We start from the raw sequence: 22,638 nt of genomic DNA on the forward strand, positions 1-22,638 counted from the left end.
TAGAACAAAGCCAGAAACACGTTTAAAGTGAATCTGGGCTCACAGATACCACCAAAAGTGTTCTTTTTGAAACACAGAATTTGAGATCATTTTAGCCTATGCTTAAAGAAAGTGTAAAATGGATGGGGGGTTTGATTTTGTTCCTTTTTAGAAGGAGAAATAATAAATAGGATGGTTTCTCTGTAGACTCAGAGTCCTTTTAAGTCGGGGCCCTAAAAAGTTGATTTCCCGCCACTCTGCTTTGCCGTAACAGGCATTTTTGAGCCTACTGTGTGCATACGGCATTATCGGGGAGTCAGGAATGTGGCAGAAGCTTTAAAAAGTTTTCTGAAGGAGTCTGTCGGGTTTGGGTGTTGGGCAAACACTCTCCAAGCCCGATGACAGGACTCCTTAGAGAGTTTTCTTTGCTTCATTGAGGATCATTGCTCTTCCTTCACGTCGATGTAAAAGCGAAAGCAGTGTTTTTTGCCCCAGTGGTTAAAATCTCCTTCTCTGTGATTTCTTTCCAATTGCTAGAAAATCCACCCAGAGAGAACGCCTTCAGAGAAATTGTTAGCTGTGAAGGAGTTTGAATCACGTAAGTCTGTCTGTGACTTCTGTGACTGGCCAAAGAGTTATTTCAGCGACACCGTTAATGGGGACTAAGGATTGAAGAAGGGAAATTGCGGAAAGCTTGTATTCGTCGCGGTGGTGGGGATTTTAATTACTAGTTTTTACTTTGATTTGTGTGCTGTTTTGAAAAATGACTATAACTTTTTTTTTTCTGAGTTGACATGATTAGTAGGAAATAATTAAGGGGAAGTAGGAACTCGCAGGATGAATTATTGCGTCCCAAGCGATCTCCTGCTGGCTCTCCTGGCATGCTGAATATTTTTGTATCTTTGCTGAATTGCAGTCCTGTAAACAGCTGATGGCCTGACCGAAAAGCATTAAGCCAGGGCTGTCCAGCTTCTTGACCATGACACAGATTCCAGGGCCAGTGGGGGGAGAGGGGGCTGGGCCAGACCGAGGCTGGTTATCCATCCTGGCCACCCATTCCCGACCTCGTTACTAGCAGTCAGTTGAAATTTCATGTTCTGAGTGACTTCCCGGTTGTCACAGGAAGAGAAGGAAGAAACGGCATGCTTTTCTTTGCCTAGAGTTTATCATTTAGACCAAGTAGTGGGGAGGAAGATTTTCCAGGGGCTCTGCATATTTTTTTTTCCCTGCCATTTATAGTAAGGAAAGGATGTAGCTAGAAATCCAGCCTTCCTCCCTGGTGAATAATGGTTTGCTTACCCACAGATCTGGATAAACTAGACAATGAGAAGAAGGACTTGATTCAGAGTGATGTTGCTGCCCTTCATCACTTCTACTCCAAGCACCTCGAATTTCCCGACAGTGATAGCCTGGTGGTCCTCTTTGCCCAGGTAAGAATGCCAGCATCAGGTGACGTTTACTCTCGCCATTCCCTCCCTGCCCAGTCCTTCTCCCCAGCACACACTCGGGAAAGATAAACTGAAACAGACTGACGGCTTCTGTGAGGACAAGGCTGTTGACCTGTTGGACCCTGTTCTGCAGAGCCCTGCTCAGTGACCTTGAGCAGACCTTGGCCTGGCCCTCCTCGATGGTGGTACATAGGAGAGTTGCCCTACCTCTGCCTCTTGCTAGAGAGAGAGCTGATGAAAGCAGAGGGGTTGCAGTGCCCCAGTACTGTGGCCTACTTGGAAGCTCCTTGAAAGGAGAGGACCATTTTTTTAAACAACTATTTTAATGTTTGTTTATTTTGAAGGAGAGAGTGACACAGTGTGAGCGGGGAAGGGGTAGAGAGACAGGGAGATACAGAATCCGAAGCAGGCTCCAGGCTCTGAGCTGTCAGCACAGAGGCCGATGCGGGGCTCAAGCTCACAAATGGTGAGATCATGACTTGAGCCGAAGTCCGACGCTTAACTGACTGAGCCATCCAGGCGCCCCTGAAAGGAAAAGACCATTTGAGATTCCCACATTAAATCTGACTTTTCTTCTCTTAAGCCTTCCATTCTGACAGCAGTGTTTTTTACTGCTACCAACACTATGTTGATAAAGCACAGGCAATCCAGACATCCTCAAGAAGGAGGCCCTCTCAAGATGGCCCTAGGGAGGGGGCACCTGGGTAGCTCGGTGGGTTAAGCATATGACTTCAGCTCAGGTCATGATCTCACAGTTCGTGAGTTCAAGCCCCGCATTGGGCTCATGCTGACGGCTCAGAGGCTGGAGCCTGCTTTGGATTCTGTGTCTCCCTCTCTCTCTGTCCCTCCCCAACTCACACTCTGTCTCTCTCTCTCTCAAAAAATAAATAAACATTAAAAAAAAAAAAAAAGATGGCCCTAGGGAGGACAGTCACTATGGAGAGGAGTCCGAGTGAGTCTAGGTACAGGAAGTCTTTACTGATGATGGTGGCTAAGAAGCCTTCAGAGAAGTCTAGGTTTCCCCAAATCGGATCTCATTAAAAAATTAGACTTCTAGACAAGCGCAACTTGGAAGCGGCTGAGGCACTGGAAGCCAGCCGTGTGGAAAGGCTAAGACGCGGGCATGGTAGGAACAGGTGAAGAAAGCACAGTGATCACTCTTCAGCCAATGCACTCTGGCTGCATAGATCCTCCTCTTGTGGCCAGGGTGGTTCTTTCTGGCACGACTTGCTGGATCAGGTTTCACTCCCTTATATACCCTGCATCTTCCCCTACAAACCGAACGTGTAGTTGGTAAGTGACCTTCCCAGAAGGAGAAATACCAAAAGACTGATCTGTGGGTGGAAATAGCTACATTCTCCTACCAGAACCTTCAGTCTCTAGCTCCACAAAAGACATTGTCTTCGAACAGAAGCAGCATCACCAAAAGTACCCTTTGACCAAGTAATTCCATTTCTAGGAATATGTCCTAAGGAAGGAATCAGAGATTATGGATAGTGATCGACATGCAAATTGTCTATTGTGGGGTTCTTTTTAAAATTGAAAAAGAAAAGAGAAAAAAAGGAAAAGAAAAACAAAAGGGAAGTATTACAAGTGGCCAGCAGTATAGGAATTTGGTAAATAAATTATGGCATAGCTTTATGATGGCCTTTATAACTTTAATTTCAACAAATGTCTAAAGATTAGGAAAATATTGACACAGTGGTAAGTGTGAAAGCAGGATGAAAATTGTGTATAATATGAAAATATGCATATGCTAAAGAAAGGTAAAGTAGAAGTTCACAGTTATCTCCTGAATCGTAGAAAATTTTTGTTTTTTTTATTGGTTAATTTTCTGAATTTTTTTTACAATGAGTGTGTATAACTTAAGAAAATACTAAAAAGAAGAAACTGATTAAAAAGCATCCATAATTCTTCCATCTCAAAAATTACATATATGGAGAATGAAATGAGTCTTTATCACTTTTCCAACCCACTTTAACCCCCATGAGAATCACTGCTACCAGTTGAATGAATTCCTTGATAGACATTATGCTATATAGGTATGTTTCTATTTTGTGACTGTCATCATCAAAAATAAACATGCTGTTCTTTGTAAAAGAAAAAATGGATTCCAGTTATGAGTGCTAAAGTAGATTTTCCTGATTTTCATATTATCCTGGATTTACAACACACTTTCCTACGTGTCCTAAGACAGTGGATTTGCATGATGATGGGAAGCTGAGGAATTGACTAATTTTCCATTTTTTAATTTTTATTTTTTTATTTATTTAAAAAAAATTTTTTTTTAACGTTTATTTATTTTTGAGACAGAGAGAGACAGAGCATGAACGGGGGAGGGGCAGAGAGAGAGGGAGACAGAATCGGAAGCAGGCTCCAGGCTCCAAGCCATCAGCCCAGAGCCCGATGCGGGGCTCGAACTCACAGACCGCAAGATCGTGACCTGAGCCGAAGTCGGAGACTTAACCGACTGAGCCACCCAGGCGCCCCTCCATTTTTTTAAAAGAAACTAGATACATGACTTTTTTCTGGACATGGAGAAGGCATGGTTATATGAAAGCATAGGAAAAATGAAATGAATATAGTGTGTACCTTCACTTCCAGCTGTGAAAAAAAAGATCACTTTTCCTCTAACACAGTAATACACGCTGGTAGGACTTCTCAGTGTTGGTGTAGTAGATATGGGACCATATTTTCAGAACTAGAAACCAAGGCACTTGATCTCACAAGCAGGAGTATATTTGTGGTGAAATGACTCAGGATCTCTGAAATTTGGACTGACTCAGAAAATCCAGGAGATACCAATATATATATCTGTATCTGTACACACACACACACACACACACACACACACACACACACACACGTACATATATTCACATACACATATATAACGGAGATAATTAATTCCTTTTTAGATTTTATATTTATCGAATCATAATATCTGTTCTCAGGTTGTATGTGCGTGCGCACACACACATTTTTTCGCGTATAAATTTGGAAAGGGACATTTAGTATCCCCAAAGAAAACTCTAAAGCAAAACTGAAAAGTGCTGGTCCAGCCCCTTGCCACCCTCTGGCCCCGTCTCTCAGCCTCAGGCTGTGTGTGCTCTGTTCCAGCCTCTGAGTCCTCTCCTCTCTCTGCTTTGTGGGGGGTGTTGTAGGTTAGCCTGTGGCCCAGCAGCAGCTGGCAGCGGGAGATGACTGTGCTCCTCCGACAGCACGGAGGTGCATTTTAATCACTGGGAACATATGCATGGTTGGGAAATGTATTTTTGGTGTGCAGCCTACATCTAGTCTAAATGCTAATTATGAGAATAGCTTTAGCAAAGTACTTACGCCTGACTTGACTTGAAAAAAAGGACAGTGGCCCATGCATCTTTCTTAACATGCAAGTTCACTTTTCTTCTCCAGGGATATTTCAGAAGGGAGGGAAAGCTGGCAGGGAAATTGCTATGCAGTCTGGCTTACACACCATCACCACCTCCCAGGAAGGGACAGTGATGACACTGTGCTTACAGGCGCCTGTGCCCACGAAGAGACACGCTCACTCTTGCACAGTGAGAGGAGGAGGATGGGGCGGGGGGGGGGGGGTGGGACGTAGAATCCAGCGACGCAGAACATTCAAGCCTGAAGGAATTTGGAGTCACAGACTGATCCAGTTGAGCTCCATGCAGAGGAAGAGATTAAGAGGCAAAGGAGGGAGTCTCCTGCCCCTTGGAGTTAGTGAGGAGCTGTCTGTCCCTCCATCCATTTTGAAAAATTGCTGCTCAGTTCTTATTCTGTCATTCTGCAGACACTGCTGAGACCTATTAGTATCCAGTCTGAGATCGTAGATTGTTCAGGACCTACTATGGTGCAGGACACAGTTCGTGCCCCAATACATTTTGTTGAATGAATGAAAATCCCAGTTTACTCTTACCTGATGTTGGTTGTCGGCCATTGGTTAATGGTAATTGATTCATGTCCTGATAACAGAATAGGCTGGGGGTGCTTGAAGTTGGCACCAAAAATACTATGTTAAGTCTTCTACATAAAAATGCCCAATACCCCAGGTCTTCAAAGGCTGTGCATTGTTCTCCTAACCTGCAGTGATCTCTTTTTATGTTGAAAATTGTAAATACTGTTTGTGAATATGTTGAACTTACTGTAAAACCTGCAAGTCAAACCCATCATAGCCTTTACTTCTCTGTGTGCTGAGATTTCCAAGCCTTGACGTTGGCCCTTTAATTTTAAGTAAAATTGCCATATTAATATTCATAGGTGAGAACAATTTTAGAAGAAAATGGTATAGTGTGAAACTCTTTCGTGTTTCCGAAAACTTTGCTGTCTGAATGTCTGGTTTGAACTGACTCCTGTCCTGTCCTGCCACTCACTACATACATGGCCCTGAACAAGTTCTTAATCATTGTCCTCTCCCTGAGCCTCAGTGGCCACATCTGTGAAATGGGTTACGTCAGAGTAGTATTGCAGATTTATGAGAGGGTAAATCTGCAGCGCCTAGCACAGGGCCTGGCCCAGAGTAAGTGCCCAGGGGATGCTAGTTTTAAAAAGCCCATCCACTGGCCTGAAACGTGCCCGTGCATTGTCTCTGGTATGGAAGAGCATGGTTCTAGCCCATGGGGTGAAATCGTGCAGCATGTGGTATCTCACAGCCTTCAGGGCAGCTGGGGAGGGGCAGGGGTCTCAGCCTTTGCCACTCGCTTTGGGCAAGTCACTGCTCCTCTCTGACTTCAGCTTCATCATTTGAAAAGTCAAAAGACGGAGTCCCCGTCCACCCCTGAAATTGTAGATACAAATGAAAAACATTCGCTGAATTGTCTCCCAATAGACTGGGTGTGCCTCGAGGGCACAGATGGTGGCCCGTTCACTCTTCTCTGCATAGTGCCCAGCATATGTTCTCAGTGAAAGTCGGCGGGAAGAATGAATTTACGGAACAACACAAACTCGGGGATGTACATTCCCCGTATTTAGCCTTCTAGCTCTAGGTTGGACTTCCAGAATGGTGAGAGTTGCTCTTGGTATTTTTTCAATGTAACATTTCTTTCTAAGGGTTGAGAAAGTCGCCAGTGGTTGATCTGGGCTGAGATGTGAAAGGAAGGTCTCCGTTCCTTAACCTCAGGCCCTCGGCCCCTCTGCCTCTCGAAGGCACGGACAGCAGTTAGATTACCTATGGAAGGGCTTTCATTTTTGCCACCTCACTTTATGGGATAGGTACTGATCAAGTGACTTCTTTTTTTTTTAATGTTTCATTTATGGGTATATAGCTGGCATACGCTGTTACATTAGCTTCAGGTGTACAACGTTCACATACATTCGTTCACACACACAGACGTTCGTGTACATTGAGAAACGGTCCCTGCTGTAAGTCTGGTTACCATCTGTCACCTTACAAAGTTAATACAATATTATTGACTGTATTCCCTGTGCTGTACGTTACATCCCCGTGACTTCTTTTTTAACGGGAGGAAATCAAGGACAGAGGGACTCCGTGATGACCTCGAGATCGCATAGCCGATCTGTGGCATAATTGGGATTAGACTCCAGGTATCCTAAGTCCCATGCAAATATGCAAACCTCGGTCCTTGGACATCTTGTAGTGTCCTTGGGCCACTGTGCATAGCGGGGGTAGGTCGGCTACACTAAGGGCACTACATTCCTAACAATTCTGCTTTTGTTTGTTTACACATGAGATTGATGGGTCAGTTTTGTTTGACCAAGGATACCTTGCCAAAAGAAAGGTTTTCACATCGCTAAACTGGAACATCATCCCAGTTAGTTTGTAAAAGGTCACAATTAAAGAAATGATTTCTACCCGAAGAGAAGCTTTCGCTCATCTGTTTCTCTCTCCTCTTTTCTCACTGTAGGTTAACTGTAACGGCTTCACAATTGAAGATGAAGAGCTTTCTCATTTGGGATCAGCAATTTTTCCCGAGTAAGCTGAGTTTGACTTCACTTCCTTTTACTTATTTAACACTAATTAGATTTTTTTTTTGATTTTTTAAAATAACCTACCTAACTGCATGTGGCAGGCATGAAACTCCAAGTGAATTAAGACACCTTTTTAATTCTACTAGGTTTCAAAATATTTCCCATACATTTAGGGAGCCAAAGGTAGTAGTTAAGAGAACAGTTGCTTGTTAAGTCCTGCTAAGTAGGGAGCTGTTATTAAAGAATCCTCTCTAGTGTGCTTAGAAGGAACAGCCCGTGCCCTGCTGAGAAATTTGCCTTTTGCATATCTTTGGTTCTGGAAATCTTTGGGTCTCTCACACTCAAAGTGAAACACTAATTGCCAACCAAGCATTGCCATAGGCTAACGCAGAGACCGTATCCATCTGTTCCTTCTGAAAAATACTCGTATAGAAACAGCACGGTTTGGGAAGGAGACTGTGCTGAAGTAGTGAACTTGGAAAATTTCAAGGAACGATACGATTCTTCTTTACTTCAGGGATACTCAAGTAATTCAAGCAAGGCTGGCCAGTTGACTGTTGGAGATCTTTGTAGCTCTGACTGTAACGGATTGCCAAAAACGGCTTTGCCCCTTGCCTCTGATGGAGTGGGTATTTTCAGAATGCTTCAGTTCCCTGAAATCAAGTCCTCCCCTCACAGATGGAGCAAAGGAGCCTTTCCTGCATCCCCTGAGTTAATCCACCCGGTGGGTTGGTGATGTTGCTTAATATATACTAGAGGCTCCTTTGGCTTTGGGTTGCCGAAGGTAAAGGAGGCACCCACACACTTAAGCACGGAGGACATGTGAGCTCCTGGTGGGTCGGTCTGTTGCTGCCCGCATCTGCACGTCCGATGGGTCTGAAGGATAGAGAAGCATCTCTGTACAGGCCCACATCTCCTGAGCCACTGCCATCGGCTTTCCTGACTGGCGAAACAGAAGGTTGATTCACACATTAGTGTCCCTGTGGCCAACATGGTGTCATCTGCCGTTTGAATTCTGATAGTGAGGAAACAAGGGTTTGGGGGAAAAGCTCTTTTGGACTTTTGCTCTTGGGAAAGGGAAGGAGGAAAAGAGAAAGGCGGTTAGATCCTCTTTAGAAGGCTCTTACAGACAACTTCAGACATGGAAGAAGCTCTGGAATGTCTCTCCTCTCAGTGTTTTCAAGGCTAAGAGCAAGGTTAAGGGTGGTATTTGAGGGTTTGCCCTTCGCAGTGATCATCGCAAGAGAATGATGCCACCGAGAGCATGAATGTTTCAGGTTCTTTGCCTTAGTGAATTTCCCTCACCTTTATTAAAAAGATGTCCAGGAGTCTGGCTTGAAATGAACAAATAGTTCTACAAAAGGTTCTAGAAAGCTGCTTTTCCTCTAATAACAACGTTCAGCGCATTTGTTTATCAGATTTCCCAGGGCCTGATCGCCTGCCCACCACTTGTCAGCAAGCTCGGTGGGCTGTCATGCGTGGCGGGGGTGACCCTTGCTAAGGACAAGACGAGTTATCCCCGGCCCAAGGCCAGTCACACACCCCATCACTCAGGCCTCTGGCAGCTGGCCGGTGGGAGAGGGCCACTCCCTCTTGAGTACAGCAAACCTGGGGCAGCTCACCCGTCAGGCTTCCCGGCTCTTTGCCCATTTGGCTCCGGGGCAAATAGGAGAGGGGTTTTGGTTGCCGAGGGTTCAGGCAAGTGACACTGGCCACCAGAGCAAAGATACATATGGATGTGAGTGCCCATATGAGCCCCAGTTTCCAGGCAGTTTTAATTGGGGGAAAAAAATCCCTTTGGGCTGAAATCGTATCGCCATTGTGATTTCAAAGGCAGCATTTTCAGAGATCAAGCACTTTTTCCCTGTAGTTTAGAAATTTCTGTTCTCAGAACTTTGACCTTGATATAATCAGAAAGCTCAAAGCCCCTCGCATAGGCGAATCTCTCTGTCCTCTCCGTCCCTGAAAAGCAGACAGTAAGCAGCAGGAACAGTAATGTCCCAATTTTCCAGATGAGGAAATTGAGGTGCAGAGAGAGACACAGATAGGCTTCTGAGGGCCCCTCTGGGGACCACAGGCCCTCCCCAAGGAAGCCGGAGTCTCCCACAGGGGCAGCCTCTCAGCATCTGAAGAAAACCCGTTAGAAATAATCCACTAATAGAAAAAGCTGCTTGGAGACAGCAACCCGTTTGTCCTGTGCAGTGTCCTCTGGAGCAGCTTGCTGCGGGGGCTGGGTTTGGAGTCCTTCCTCCAACAGGAAGGAACGTTCCTGGGAGTTGTTGTCGCTGCTGTTTTTATTGTTACGTGTTTTTTATTTTTGGCTGAGATACCGCTGTCTGGAATTGTGAATTTCGCTTCTCAATACTGTTAAAGATGTTAGTTCTGATTATAAATAACACGCAGAAAAACAACCTCTTAGAATATGGTAGCCAACTGTTAGGTTGTTTTGTGGTTTTGTTTTTGTTTTTAAACATCCTACCAAGATCCAGTTCCTGCAACTTCATAAGTAAACAGCCAGGGATTTACCTGAACAGTCTGCCTGCCTTCTTGAGAAAATTGGGTTTTCTCTTCTGATTGACAGCGTTGCACTGATGAATCATAGTTGCTGCCCCAATGTCATTGTGACCTACAAGGGGACGCTAGCAGAAGTGAGAGCTGTACAGGAAATCAACCCGGGAGAGGAGGTGAGTGCGTGGCCCCTGGCGGCTGTGGCCTAGTGCTTCCGACGGCTGTGTTAAAAGGCGGCGTGGAAAAATCAGTGTGGCCTCCGTGGACGAGAGTGGCTGTGAATGACTCTGGCAGTCAAAATGTGTCCACCCTTAGGCCCTCCAGGGTTAGTGATCAGATCTGTGACCTATGGCTTAGACTCCCACACTTTTGCCTTCCAGTTTGGTGCTCACCATTTCCATATGTGGCTAAGAAAAAAACAGGAAAGAATAAATTTGAGCTAAATTCCTTACAGAGATTTGTAGAGCTATACAGAGAAAGGAGACTACCCAAATGACCAAAATGAAACCTCTTGAGAGTTTCTATATTTCTTTCTTTTTTAAAAAATTTTTATTCAGAGAGAGAGAGAGAGAGAGCAAGAAAGCATCAACTGGGGAGGGGCAGAGAGAGGGAGAGAGAGAATCCCAAATGGGTTCTGCACGGTCAGCACAGAGCCCGACATGGGGCTTGAACCCACAAACTGAGATCATAACCTGAGCTGAAATCAAGAGTCAGATGCTTAACCGACTGAGCCCCAGGCGCCTCGAGAGTCTCTGTATTTCTGTTGCCAAATAATTGAGCTTGAGCTTTTTTTTTTTAATGTTTTATTTATTTTTGAGAGAGAGAGACAGAGCACGAGTGGGGGAGGAGCAGAGAGAGAGGGAGACACAGAATCGGAAACAGGCTCCAGGCTCCGAGCTGTCAGCACAGAGCCTGACGCAGGGCTTGAACTCACAAACTGTGAGATCATGACCTCAACCGACTGAGCCACCCAGGCGCCCCGAGCTTTTTCTTTTCTGATTAGTGAACTTCCTCCCCCAAAAGGTCAACACTCTTGTTATCTAAAGAGAGAAAAAGCAACTGACCAGTAGCTGACGAGTTAAAGCTCCAAGTGACACATCAGCATTTCACAACCCATCAATGCCACATCTCCAACTCCAGAGAGACTGTTTTTGAGGACTGCTGTTCAGGTGGTGGCTTGTACATACTCTCAGGGCAAGTAGAGGCTGGCTGTGACCGAGAGGTACCCTCCTTGTCTCAGGGACGTGGAGAAACCCAGGTGTTCGGTCACCTGTGCAGCGATTCCCTCCCCTTTCCCACACGCTGCCTCCATGACTACCTTCTAAGACGCGTCATCTCCAGAAAGCTCGAAAAGGCTGCCTGGCAAATTGCTACATGAATGCTTTGTGTTCTTCAATGAATAATAAAATCTCTAGCAAGGACACGTGGATTTGTAATCACACCCTTCAGAGTCAGGTTCAGTTTGGTGATCTCCACTGCCATTTTAAGGTGCCTATCTGGGTATTTTAAAATTTGAAGACCGTGATCTGTGTGCCAAATGCTCGAGGCCTTGGCTTCTCTGGAAGTTGTTAACCAGCCCACAGCCATACTAGGAGCTGAAGTCCAGGGCACAGGTTAGACTTCCTGTCGTCTGCTTCATTCATCAGGACGAGGGGACCCTGTTTTGGGCTGGGGCACCTTGGGTACCAGATGTCTGGCGACTGCCGTTATGCCTCTTCTGTTACAATAGACCCATCTCAGCCGGCCGGAAAGTGAGTCGCCAGGCTCCAGTGCTCCCACAGGCTGGCTGGAGACTGAGCGGTTTGTCACCTAGAAGGGCTCTGTCTGGGCCAGAGCGGCGACACTGAGCGGCCTCTGTCGCCACCTTCTGGGCCCTGGTGTCTGTTGCGTCTTGTGTCCATCAGTCATTTCAAAGAACTGAGGCAGCTCTGGCCACGCGAGGCCGGGCAGGGCTGGCTCCTGTTGTTGGTTTGCCCTCACGCTCGGACAGATCTGAGATGCAGTGACCCCGCTTTGGGGAAGTCACTGCCTTGGGGGGAGACTTGCCCTTCAAAGAGGGTGTCAGATGAGCTGCAGGGTCTCCGGTGCCGCCCTTGGGGTCTGGGAGAGCTTGGCTTGGCCGTGCCTGCAAGCACCTAGCCCCGCGCGAGTGCCCCCTGCCTGCCTGCCAGTGCCCGAGGTTACTGGCACGCGGACGGCTTTGTGACATCCATCTGTTCAGTCAGACATTTGCCTGATGGTGTGGGATGCGCAGCGAGCGCTGTCCCAGTGAGTAGATAATGGCCAGTTAAATGCCCGTCTCCTCCATATGCTCCAAGCCCCGGTTATAGACCCCGTTTGAAAAAAGCAAGGACGGGAGAACCCAGTGAGCCCAGAGGCAAGACTTTTCCAAGTTCTCTGGCCAGCTGGGTCAGGCAGCGGCGTGCTGGCGTCCTGGAAGCTGTGTCCTCCCTGTGCCGACTTGTCCCGCCCGCCGGGCCCAGCTTCTTGTCCCGTTGCCAGCTGATGGAAGGGAAACCTATCAGTGTGTATGTGTCCATGCTTCCCCCCCACCCAGCGATGCATCTGGGCCGGCCCAAGCTGTGCAAGACAAGAGGATAAATAAAGGCCAGGCAGAGAGAGGCCAGGCCCAATCTCAAGGATGATAGAGTCTTTGCCCAGTGGGGCCTTGGCTTCTACACGTGTGACGGCATCATGTGCTTGCTGGGACAAGTCCACAGCTTGCTGTCTTCGGGGAGGCCGGGGTGGGGAGGCTTTCAACCCTCCAGTTTACTGTTTGGTGGGCTTCTGGATTCTCTGGAAGGTGGCAAGAGAGGCCCTTTCTCTCCATCACAAGGAGGTGGACAACACTGGGGGACTGCTGACATTAAAGAATTCAGTGAGCTAAAGGGAAGAACATACCCCAAACTGTGGCTTCCTCAGTGCTCATCCCTGTAAGTGTTTGCAGAGCCACAGAAAGGATAAGGAGCAAGTTTACCTGTAGCAGCTGGTGTTTTCCACCTTTTGGACCCCCTCAGGTTTTCACCAGCTACATCGACCTCCTGTACCCAACCGAAGACAGGAATGACCGGTTAAGAGATTCCTACTTCTTCACCTGCCAGTGCCAGGAGTGCACCACCAAAGACAAGGTAGGCCGATGGGGTCAAGGTGCTGACCGTAGCCTGCGTCTCAGGCCCTCGCTGCCAGTCGGGTATCCTGTCTGACTTGGGGTGTCTCCTCCTGCAGTATTTTTCACATGTCTTGCCAAGGTGGCTAGAAGGAAGCTAGTTACACCAGGCCTCTGTTTAAAGCCGATCCTCACAGCTGATTGAAACATTTCCATTTCACTGTGCACATAAGAGAAGGATTTGCCAAATGGCTATTTCTTGGAAAGAGCTGGCTGCTTAAAAGAGAGGGAAGGGAAAAAGCACACGGAGGCTTCCCAACCTCTTCACGAGAATAAGGAACATTTTCCCTGGCATTGCCAATATCATTTTGCCCATGCCACCCTCCTTATTCTCTTGATTCATAGATGTGTGGACACACATATCTGCCCATAGCAAACACACTCTAAGTGTGCTGCCTGGATAAGGACTGTCTAGAAAATTCACATATATATATATATATATATATATATATATATATATATATATTTATTTATTTTGAGTGACAGAGAGCGCATGAGCAGGGGAGGGGCAGAGAGAGAGGGAGAGCGAGAGAATCCCAAGCAGGCTCCGTGCAGTCAGTGCAGAGCCCCGTGAACTGTGAGATCATGACCTGAGCCGAAAACAAGAGTCGGACGTATAACCGATGGAGCCACCCTGGCGCCCCTAGAAAATTATTTTTGTTTGTTTTTTGTAAAAAGGTAATGGAGTACTAGGTTTCCCTTAGATGCGTTGCCCGATTTCCTTTCATTCTTTTGTAACTTTAGAATGGGCAAGTCTCAAAATACACTGTTTGAGGGGTTTCCCCATCAGTGTCGTCTCCATGGGAGATAACACCTTGCACTTGTGGACGTTTCCCCCAGGATAAGGCCAAGGTGGAAATCCGGAAGCTCAGCGATCCACCAAAGGCGGAAACCATCCGTGACATGGTCAGATACGCACGCAACGTCATTGAGGAGTTCCGGAGGGCCAAGCACTACAAATATATCCTTTACAACTTTACAACAGAAGTTTACTGTCCCTCGCCTTCAAGAGGTGCCGGAGAGCCGGGAGGAGGGAGCAGAAGGGCAGGTGTAAGGCTTTGTACACGAAAGAATGAATGGCTCCCAAGAAATGTGGGAAGAATTACTGACCACCCATGACTTGGTGTCAGCCACGCCCAAGTTTTACGATGTTGATTTCATCTTCTTTCTCCTCGTTTCACTAGTTTGGTCAGGAGCTGGATGTGGGGGAGGAGTTTTATTGTGTAAAGTTGTGGAGAAGAGTTCCTTGACGGCCCTCATTAATTGGGTGTCATACTCCAGGCAAGCGCAGCACGAAGGGCTTTGCTTACATTATTGTACCCAGTCCTCACAGGGACACACAAGAACACACAATGTTGCCATCCCCATGTAGCAGGTGGGAACAGACTCTTAGGTAGCAAGTAATTTGCCAAAGGGACAGAGCCCGCCAGGATTTTTCCCCCGGTCTGCTGACTACCATAATCCATGTTCTTAACCATTACATTCTAGCATTTTCTTGGGCGGAAAATTTCCCCCACATTTACACTGGAGGAAATTGAAGAAAGGCATGTTTTGTTTTGTTTTTTTTGTAGCATAAAAAAGAACTTTTTCTTCAGAAATGCTTCAGCCGAAGTACTGAGCTGGGTGAAGGTTTAAATTTAACTAGAAGGTTGAGATTGGTGATCCTAAACATGGTTTACAGCTGACCTGAGGGTCTGTTCCCTGGGGCTAAAAGTTTTCAAATTGTGTTTGATAGTTGAGGTCTTCAGTTTTCTTCTGAAGTTTGTTTCTTTAAGAAAAAAATAATTGCCAGGGTGCCTGGGTGGCTCAGTCGGTTAAGCGTCCAGTTTCGGCTCAGGTCATGAATTCATGGTTTGTGTGTTTGAAAATTTAAAAGAATTTTCTTTAAATGAAAAAAATAATTGCCTTTCACTTTTGCTTGGCTTTCTGTAATTGACTTTTGCAGAGGGCGAGGGTAGGGGCGGAGTGCACCCGAGTAACGGCTGGAACCGGCCTCTGGAACTGTCCAAGCCGAGAGGCCTCAGCCTGTCCTTTCCTTAACGCCAGAGCACCCCCTAGTGAGCTGCTGGAGATCTGTGAGCTCAGCCAGGAGAAGATGAGCTCCGTGTTCGAGGACAGCAACGTGTACATGTTGCACATGATGTACCAGGCCATGGGTGTCTGCTTGTACATGCAGGACTGGGAAGGAGCCCTGCGATATGGACAGAAGATCATTAAGCCCTACAGGTGATGGCAGTGGCTGTTTCTGATCGTCTTAGCGGGGAGCAGAATTTGGGGCTTGGAAATGTGTACCTCGGCTGTGTTGTTTTCTGACCGTGCTGTGTGGGAACATGCTAGAACAGCGTTCTCTCGCTGCACCCACACCTGGAGGCACAGGTGCAGGGTGCTTCTGCATCAGGCCTGGCATCTGGAAGAGAACGCTTGTAGAGGCAGGTGTGAGGTTATGAAGGGGGTGCTGGGGCAAGAGCCTTCCCAGGGCCTCTCCAGGGTGCTGTATCCAAAGTAGTTAATTCAGATCCGGATTAAAAAGCCACTGGCTTGTTTCTTTTTCCTCCTGTGCCTTCCAAGTGAAACACACTTATTACCTGGTAACTGGTGGTCCCACATCCCTGCTTTTCCATCGTTACTCACACCATCCCCTTCTTGTGTTTTTTAAAATTGCTTCCCGGTTTGCAAACAGGGAAGTGCCGGGACCATTGAGTTGGCTCTGGTTGGTTACCCATTATCTACCCTGCTAGTTCTGAATACAGCAAGTTGGATTTTAACTTAGAGTAATAATGAATGTTGGCCCCGGGGAAGTTTCCTGTCGAGAGGGTTTTTAAACCTTAAAGTGTGTGACAGATGGAGGTCGTGGCAGTTTCCTCTGGCTCTGATTAGCCATGTCAGGGCTGGGATGGCCTAGATCTTATCAGTGGGGCACTTGTTAAACACATTACCATTGTGCATTTGCAGGGTCTCGCCAAGACCAAGTGGCTCAGAATCTCTGGGCATTAGCTCTGAAATCCCTGTGCCCCAGAAGCACCCCAGGTGTTTCTCCTGGATTTGAGAAGCCCTCAGTTCTCCCTCACTATCCAGGGTTGGGGACTGTAAAGTTTGGGTCTGGTCTGGATTTCCACTGCCTTCCCCTTCCCCTGCGCTACCCTGACTAGCCATCAGGGGGAGCTCAAGGGAAGCCAGCTCCTAAAATCTGCTCTTCGAAACAATTTGCTACATCACAGACTCTCTCACAACCTATCTTCTTCCTGAGGTGGGTGACAAAGTCCTCTGGGCTTATGCACAGAGCCTCCTATGAGATCTAGAGGGAGGGAGGGTAGGGATGAGAGAGAGAGAGAGAGAAAGAATGAGAATGAATGAAATAATCTTAGCTTTGTGCTCCCTCTCCCAGCTGGGCCTTGCTCTGCTGGACACTTCCTTAGCTTGGTGAGCCCCTCCCGGAGGCCAGCTCTGGCTTTCTGTGGGGCCACTGGCACCAGCGCTTCCTCCAGGCAGCGTGCTGCCTGCCCAGGAATACAGATAGAATGCGTTGTCTCGTATGGATGGATCTTGAGCTGTACAGACGGGTCTGTAAATAAACACCTGCACACACACGTACATTCTCTCTCCCCTCGTCCTATCCCACCCATAAGCTGCCTCCTGCTGTCTTTCCTAGGCAGGCCCTACCAGTCGGCCTTCAGTTAAAACCAGACAGAGAACAGGGCTCTGGGTGGCTCCATCGGTTAAGCGTCTGATTCTTGATTTTGGCTCAGGTCGGGATCGCACAGTTCGTGAGATCGAGTCCCACATTGGGCTCTGCACCGACAGCACAGAGCCTGCTTGGGATTCTCTCTCTCCCTTTCTCTCAAAATAAATAAATCATCTTTAAAAACAATAGCTCCCACTCCCCCAAATTATTCCCTGCTTTTGAAAACAAAACAGAGAGAACGCCTACTGTATGTAAAGCCCTCTGCTGGACAACAGAGAAAGCAAACCCAGAGGAAGTAGGTGTTCTCCTGACTTCAGAGAGCTGACAGCTTTGTTAACTCAAGTGACAGCCATCGAGTGTGACAGAAAGTTGGGTTCTGGAGACACACGGGTGTGTGTATAACACTGACAGGCGTTCTGTCTTTTTACTGTGAGTGGATAGGCCTAATCTGCCAATGGCCGTGAGGAGACAGGCCCAGATAAATGGGGGACTCACTTTCAAAGATGTTTTCCCAGTGCCCTGCTTTGAGTGCACCTGAAACAAAAACCTGGGACTGGGGTCGAATGTCATGTTTTCGGTGTTTTTATGCAGGATTTCTCCTGCAGTTTTGATGTAGCTTTTCAGAAACACACACACTTGCGTGAAATGAAGCGCGTCTGCGTGCTCAGACAGGGTCGAACCATCCACGGTGTCCACCCAGAATTTGCCAGGGCCTGGAGGAGCCTGGCTGCCATGGGGTCATGGCGCCTGGCCTGCAGGCTGCTTGGCGCCCTTTGACGGTGGCCTGTTATCTCCTCTCTTCTTCCAGCAAACATTACCCTCTGTACTCCCTCAATGTGGCCTCCATGTGGCTGAAGCTGGGAAGGCTATACATGGGCCTGGAAAACAAAGCTGCTGGAGAAAGAGCCCTGAAGAAGGTGCGTCTGCAACATGAGGCTGGGGGTCCCGGGGCCCCGCGGCCCCTTTGTCTCCTGCCCTCGCACCTGGTTGGGCTGAGGGACTGAAGTCATGGAGGACCACCCAGCTCTGGATCCCCCTCTGGCAGGGACGTGGGAGGCAGGGGGTTGGGCAGGTCGGGGTATAGTAAGTGATGGAGCCTTTGCCTTGTCTGTATCCGGGCCCGCCCTTGGGGGAAGGGCTGCACACACTGAGAGAGGCTGGCTGTGACTCTAGGCACAGCCCGAGCATGGGGGGATGGGGGCGCCACCCCCGGCCCGCATGAAGCCCTGGAAGTGGACAGGGGCCACGGGATGGGTCAGGAGACTGTGGAGAAGGAATCGTCCGTGTGTCTGCCTTTAGGATTGGGATTTATGCTGCCCAGTTGAGGTGAAATCAAGGCAGTTGGATTGAGTTCCTCAGGATTACGATGATGCGTTTGCAGTTTCTAAAGCGTACTGAAAAACCATCATCATTGTTCATCAAGTACCAGTCATGTGCCAGGACCCTTTCAGTTCTCACAAAAATGATACAGGTTTTCTGGTAGAAAAATGGAGATTCAGTCGGAGGCCTTCATTCAGACTGGTGTCTTCCTGAGTCGAAAGCTCCACTTGCCCAGGCTGTGACCAGCACACAGGGGACACCAGGACCCTGGGCATGTGCCTCCCTCAGTGTTTGACTGCTCTGTGCTGCCGGTGGGTGAGGGGGCCTGGCCCTGACCTTGCACCTTACGGTAGCTGGAGTCACCGTCCCGAATATCAATTCTCGTCCTTTACGTAGCAGTTAACAGTTGAGGAACTGTAATCTTTGGGTCAGTCTGTTGATCCTGTAAGAGAGTGTCTGTAAAAGTTGGGGCCAGACTCTCTCAGACTTTCTAGTAGACTACTTGGGAAGATGGTATTAGGTCCCACATCCCAAATGGAAGGGTCGAGACCTGACCAGGCTGGCAATGTGAGCTAAGCATGCACTTTTCTGTTTTGAAACCATAGAATTTACCTCCTAAGATAATAGATTTGTTGCCTTGGTGAGTTGAGGGAAAGTGGGCCAGTTAGGTCAGAGTTGCAAGGTGCTGGTGTTTAGTAATGAGGTACGAGAACAGTGAAGGACGAAGTAGCTCCGAAAAAGGACTGTGACTTGTGAAATGAACACAGTAGAGGCATTTGGACAGGACATTCCCGAGTGTCCCGAAGGCTCACGCTGTTCCTTGGCTTGCCTCCTTTTGGTTTGAGATTTAGGAAGAGAATGGTACAAGGGAAAGGATCATCTATCAGAGTCACAGGCCATCAGAAATTCCCCGTTCGGGAATTTAAGTTTTTCTGTCCGCAATGGAGTTGAATACAGAACAAAATAAATTCTTACCGATAACATTTGGTCTATACTTCCTATATGCCGGATGCTGTTCTAAACACCGTATGTGTACTGACAACTCGGAGGCATCATTCCTATTTCGCAGATGAGGAAAATGAGGTGCGGAGCAGTTAATTGCCCAAGGTCACACAGCTGGGAAATGATGGCGCCACTGGCACCTCTTCGGTTTATATTACTTCACTGTAAAGATGCCTTATTAAGTATGTTCTCTCCAGCTGCCTCAAATGAAACCTGCAACGACTTTGAAGTTTTTGGTTTTGTTTTTGTTTTTAAGAATGTGTATTACAAGGAAAGCATGCATTTTTCGAAAGGGAGAAACGACTTAGTCGTGTCTTAGAGATGAGCAGTGTCGACTAAAATCAAAACAGGTTCAGTATGAAGTTCACCGTGGCCTTTTCTGTTCCAGCACCGCGTGTACTGGGTTCAGCACAAATAATTCTATCCCTACAGCATTTTCTACTGCAAGATCTAGAATGTCATGAGATCAGTTTCTCTGTATCATTTCTTCATCTGTTGTAGAATGTTGTACTCGGCAGTACAGACTGGGTGACTAGTTGGTCATCAGATAATCTTGTCTATTAAAAAGAAAAGAGAGAAAAGAAAAGGAAAGAAAAAAAAGCCAGACTCTGGAAGAGAACATGGCTCCAGGAGCCAGGATGTATCCTGTGCCTTGGAGCAGAGAAGTCTTAGCTGGAGTTAAGTTAGCCCAGGGTGCAGGTTAGGGGAGGGGGAGGGGCTACCTTCAGGCTCTCAACCCTTTCCTCGTCTCCGTCTTTCCTAGGCCATCGCGATAATGGAAGTGGCTCACGGGAAAGACCATCCGTACATTTCCGAGATCAAACAGGAGATTGACAGCCACTGAAACTACGCCTACATGTTAGTTTTTATTTAAATGTTAGTGCAGAAGCCTTCAAGGATTTGAATATTTCATTCAAGTTGTACACATCACTCCCGCCTTTCTGTAAAATCATTGGAATGAAAAACAATACCTGCCCTTAAACCTTACACACGGCCCCCCCTGGAAATTGGTCTTAATCTTTAATCTTAATACCAAAATAATTTTTGAATGCTTTTCTCCCCCCCCAAGAGATAATGGCATGGTTTCAAATATCATATACTTTGGAAAGATTGAATTAAAATATGCGATTCTTTTCCCTTTCATGCCTGTTCTAATGTGCTGAACAAACCTGGACGATGAAAGAGAATAAAACAGATAATGGTATCGGAAGTTTGTCTTTTCTTCTGTCTGAGGGGAGGATTTCAAAGTGGCAGTGGAGGCCGGGTGTGGGAGTGCGGGCGTGGGGGGCAGGCGGCCACTTAGTCTGTAGTGACTTTCAGGGATCAGTGCCTGTGGAGGAGAAACGAGAGAAGGTACAATTAAGTGACCTGCGTACCACCCCCGCTCCCCGGGCAGGAGAACGTGTCTGTCTTGAGTCATGGGTCTAGTATCTGGAATCCCTTCTGTGCATAGAGGTGCATCTTGCATGCTTGGCTTTTTTTTTTCTTTTTTTTTTCGTCCTCTGTCTGAAAGCAGACTTTCCATTTCTCATTTCTGTTGACTGTTCTATGCAGTGCTGTCCGTGTTTGGAAACAATCCAGGATAAGCTTGAGAAGGAAAAAAATTTTTTTTTCCTTACCAACTCTGTTATTGAGCAAACACTGATCCCTCCCCGCGCGGCTGGCCGGCAGGAAACCAGCTCCCCACTGCCTGGATGGCAGCAACCAGGGGACTGTTTGTTAGCAACAGCCGCGGAGGACAGGGCCAGGGACCGGGCTTGCTTGGGGTGCAGGGGTGTTTCCTGGAGGAGTTTCTTGCAGTCCAAAGCGAGGAACTTCCCCATTAGGTAATAATTAAAGCCTGTGGCGTTTACACACTTGAGCTTCCATAGCGTGATCCGCAAGCAGCTTGAACAGCTGAATCCTGAACGTTACCCTTCCTGCCTCATCGACAGCCACACGCATGTCTCACGCCCACACATCTCACACCCACACGCCTGTCTTGCACACACAGTTAACGGCACACAGTGGGATTCAGCAGGCAGAACGCATTCTCTTATTCAGAGAAGTGCACTAAGATGCTTATTGAACACCTACTGTATGCAGAACGCTGTATGGCTCTCCACGTGCAGAGATGAGTTAGGCACGGTCCTGGGTCCTGGTTCCAGGGAGTTTCACCTCTTAAGAAAAGGCTACTCTGTAGCTACTCTGTAGCTAAGCCTACCACCTCCAAAGCTTAGCCCACCACCTCCAAAGGTTTTATAAACCTTCTGAAAGTAACAGTTTCTCAATTGTACACAATACTGGAAACGTGAATTGTTCTTTCTTCTTGTCCGCTCCCATTCCCCAGATGTAACCCCTGGAAACCATGTGCTTACGTGGTCCCAGGTTTTCCCATGCCTGTGCCGGATGTACATGTAAATCGATTTAGAAAACCAAAGGCAGGATGGTACTGACATACTGTTTCAGAATCTGTCTCTGGCTTAACAATATGGACCTGTTTTTATTCCAGCTTTTACAGATTTGCTTCATTCTTTTTAGAGTCAGAACATTGCAGTGAATGTGTCATATTTTATTCATTCTGTTTATGGACATGTGGTTTTTCCAGGTTGCTGTTCCTATCAACAGTGCCACAGGGCACAGTCTTAGATGCGGAACTTTGCTGTCAGGTGGGACCATGTGGGGGGATAGATTCCAAGAAGTGGAATTTCAGGAGCACGTACTGGTGACTTTTTAAAATTTGAATAAATATGGCCACATCTCCTTTTTAAGAAACTGCAACAGGTTCTAAGGCTGTAATATTTGTAGTATTTGTTTTCCTCTACCATCATAACGGCACTGTACTATACTATTTGATTTTTTTTTTTTTTTTGGCCAGTCTACTGTGTGAAATACTTTGAGACGCATTTATTAATGAGGTCGGGCACTTTCTCCAAAACCGAGGAATCTGTATGTTTCGTCTGTGAGTCAGCATTCATGGCCATTGTCTATCCTGTTTATGTCTCTCATAATAATTTATAAGAGCTCAGTGTATTTTGGGATATTAGCTCTTTGCCATGTCCTGAAAATATTTTCTCTTTCTAGTTGTCCATTAATTTTATTTTTCATGGCACTTGCTACAGAGAAAAGATTGTTCTCATCCTTAAATGAAGAAAAGAAATAAAACAATTTTTTTAAGTCTTTGCTCTACCTGGAATTATTTTATTTAGTAGAGATCCAGTTGTACTCCTTAAAATTTTTAATATTCAAAATTGCTAGCCACTTATGGCGGCATGATTTATTGATTTATTTTCCTCTGCTGATCTGAAATGGTCCCATTATCATTCCCTTAAGATTTAGGTTTATTTCTGTATTCTTAATTATTGTGGCATCGCCACACTTTTAGTATCTATTAGGGCTAATCTTCTGTGTTCTCTTGAATTTTTCTGACCATTCTCCCACATTTAGCCCTCCGAAGTACTTGAGAATCCTTTGGCCAAGCCCTCTCTTGGCCTTCCCTCCTCCCTCACAAAGTGCTCTTCGATATTAGAACTGCATTGGAGTGAACTGACCTCTCCATAACATGAGTCTCTCTACCCAAGAACGTGGGGAGTTTATCAATCCATCTGCTTTGCCTCAACACG

At 46.9% G+C, this 22,638-nt stretch overlaps 1 protein-coding gene across 2 annotated transcripts in view; it reads left to right on the forward strand.

Annotated features, from left to right (window-relative positions):
- SMYD2 (SET and MYND domain containing 2) overlaps positions 1 to 20,240 on the forward strand; it is a 50,687-nt gene extending 30,447 nt beyond the window's left edge. Inside the window, exons 4-12 of one of the 2 annotated variants that reach the window (XM_047076839.1) lie at positions 517 to 577; positions 1,285 to 1,409; positions 7,295 to 7,362; positions 9,940 to 10,042; positions 12,884 to 12,994; positions 13,873 to 13,993; positions 15,084 to 15,258; positions 17,523 to 17,631; positions 19,800 to 20,240. In XM_047076839.1, the coding sequence (XP_046932795.1) occupies positions 517 to 577; positions 1,285 to 1,409; positions 7,295 to 7,362; positions 9,940 to 10,042; positions 12,884 to 12,994; positions 13,873 to 13,993; positions 15,084 to 15,258; positions 17,523 to 17,631; positions 19,800 to 19,880 (954 nt within the window). In that variant the 3' untranslated portion in view covers positions 19,881 to 20,240. The remainder of the gene's footprint in view (positions 1 to 516; positions 578 to 1,284; positions 1,410 to 7,294; positions 7,363 to 9,939; positions 10,043 to 12,883; positions 12,995 to 13,872; positions 13,994 to 15,083; positions 15,259 to 17,522; positions 17,632 to 19,799) is intronic. The other variant, XM_047076840.1, reaches the window with a different exon arrangement.
- The last annotated feature ends 2,398 nt before the right edge of the window (positions 20,241 to 22,638 follow it).

Source organism: Lynx rufus, unplaced genomic scaffold (genome assembly GCF_022079265.1).
Source record: "Lynx rufus isolate CCGP_SWC_20201006 ecotype Redwood Valley unplaced genomic scaffold, mLynRuf1.p SCAF_15, whole genome shotgun sequence".
NCBI classification, from domain to species: Eukaryota; Metazoa; Chordata; class Mammalia; order Carnivora; family Felidae; genus Lynx; species Lynx rufus.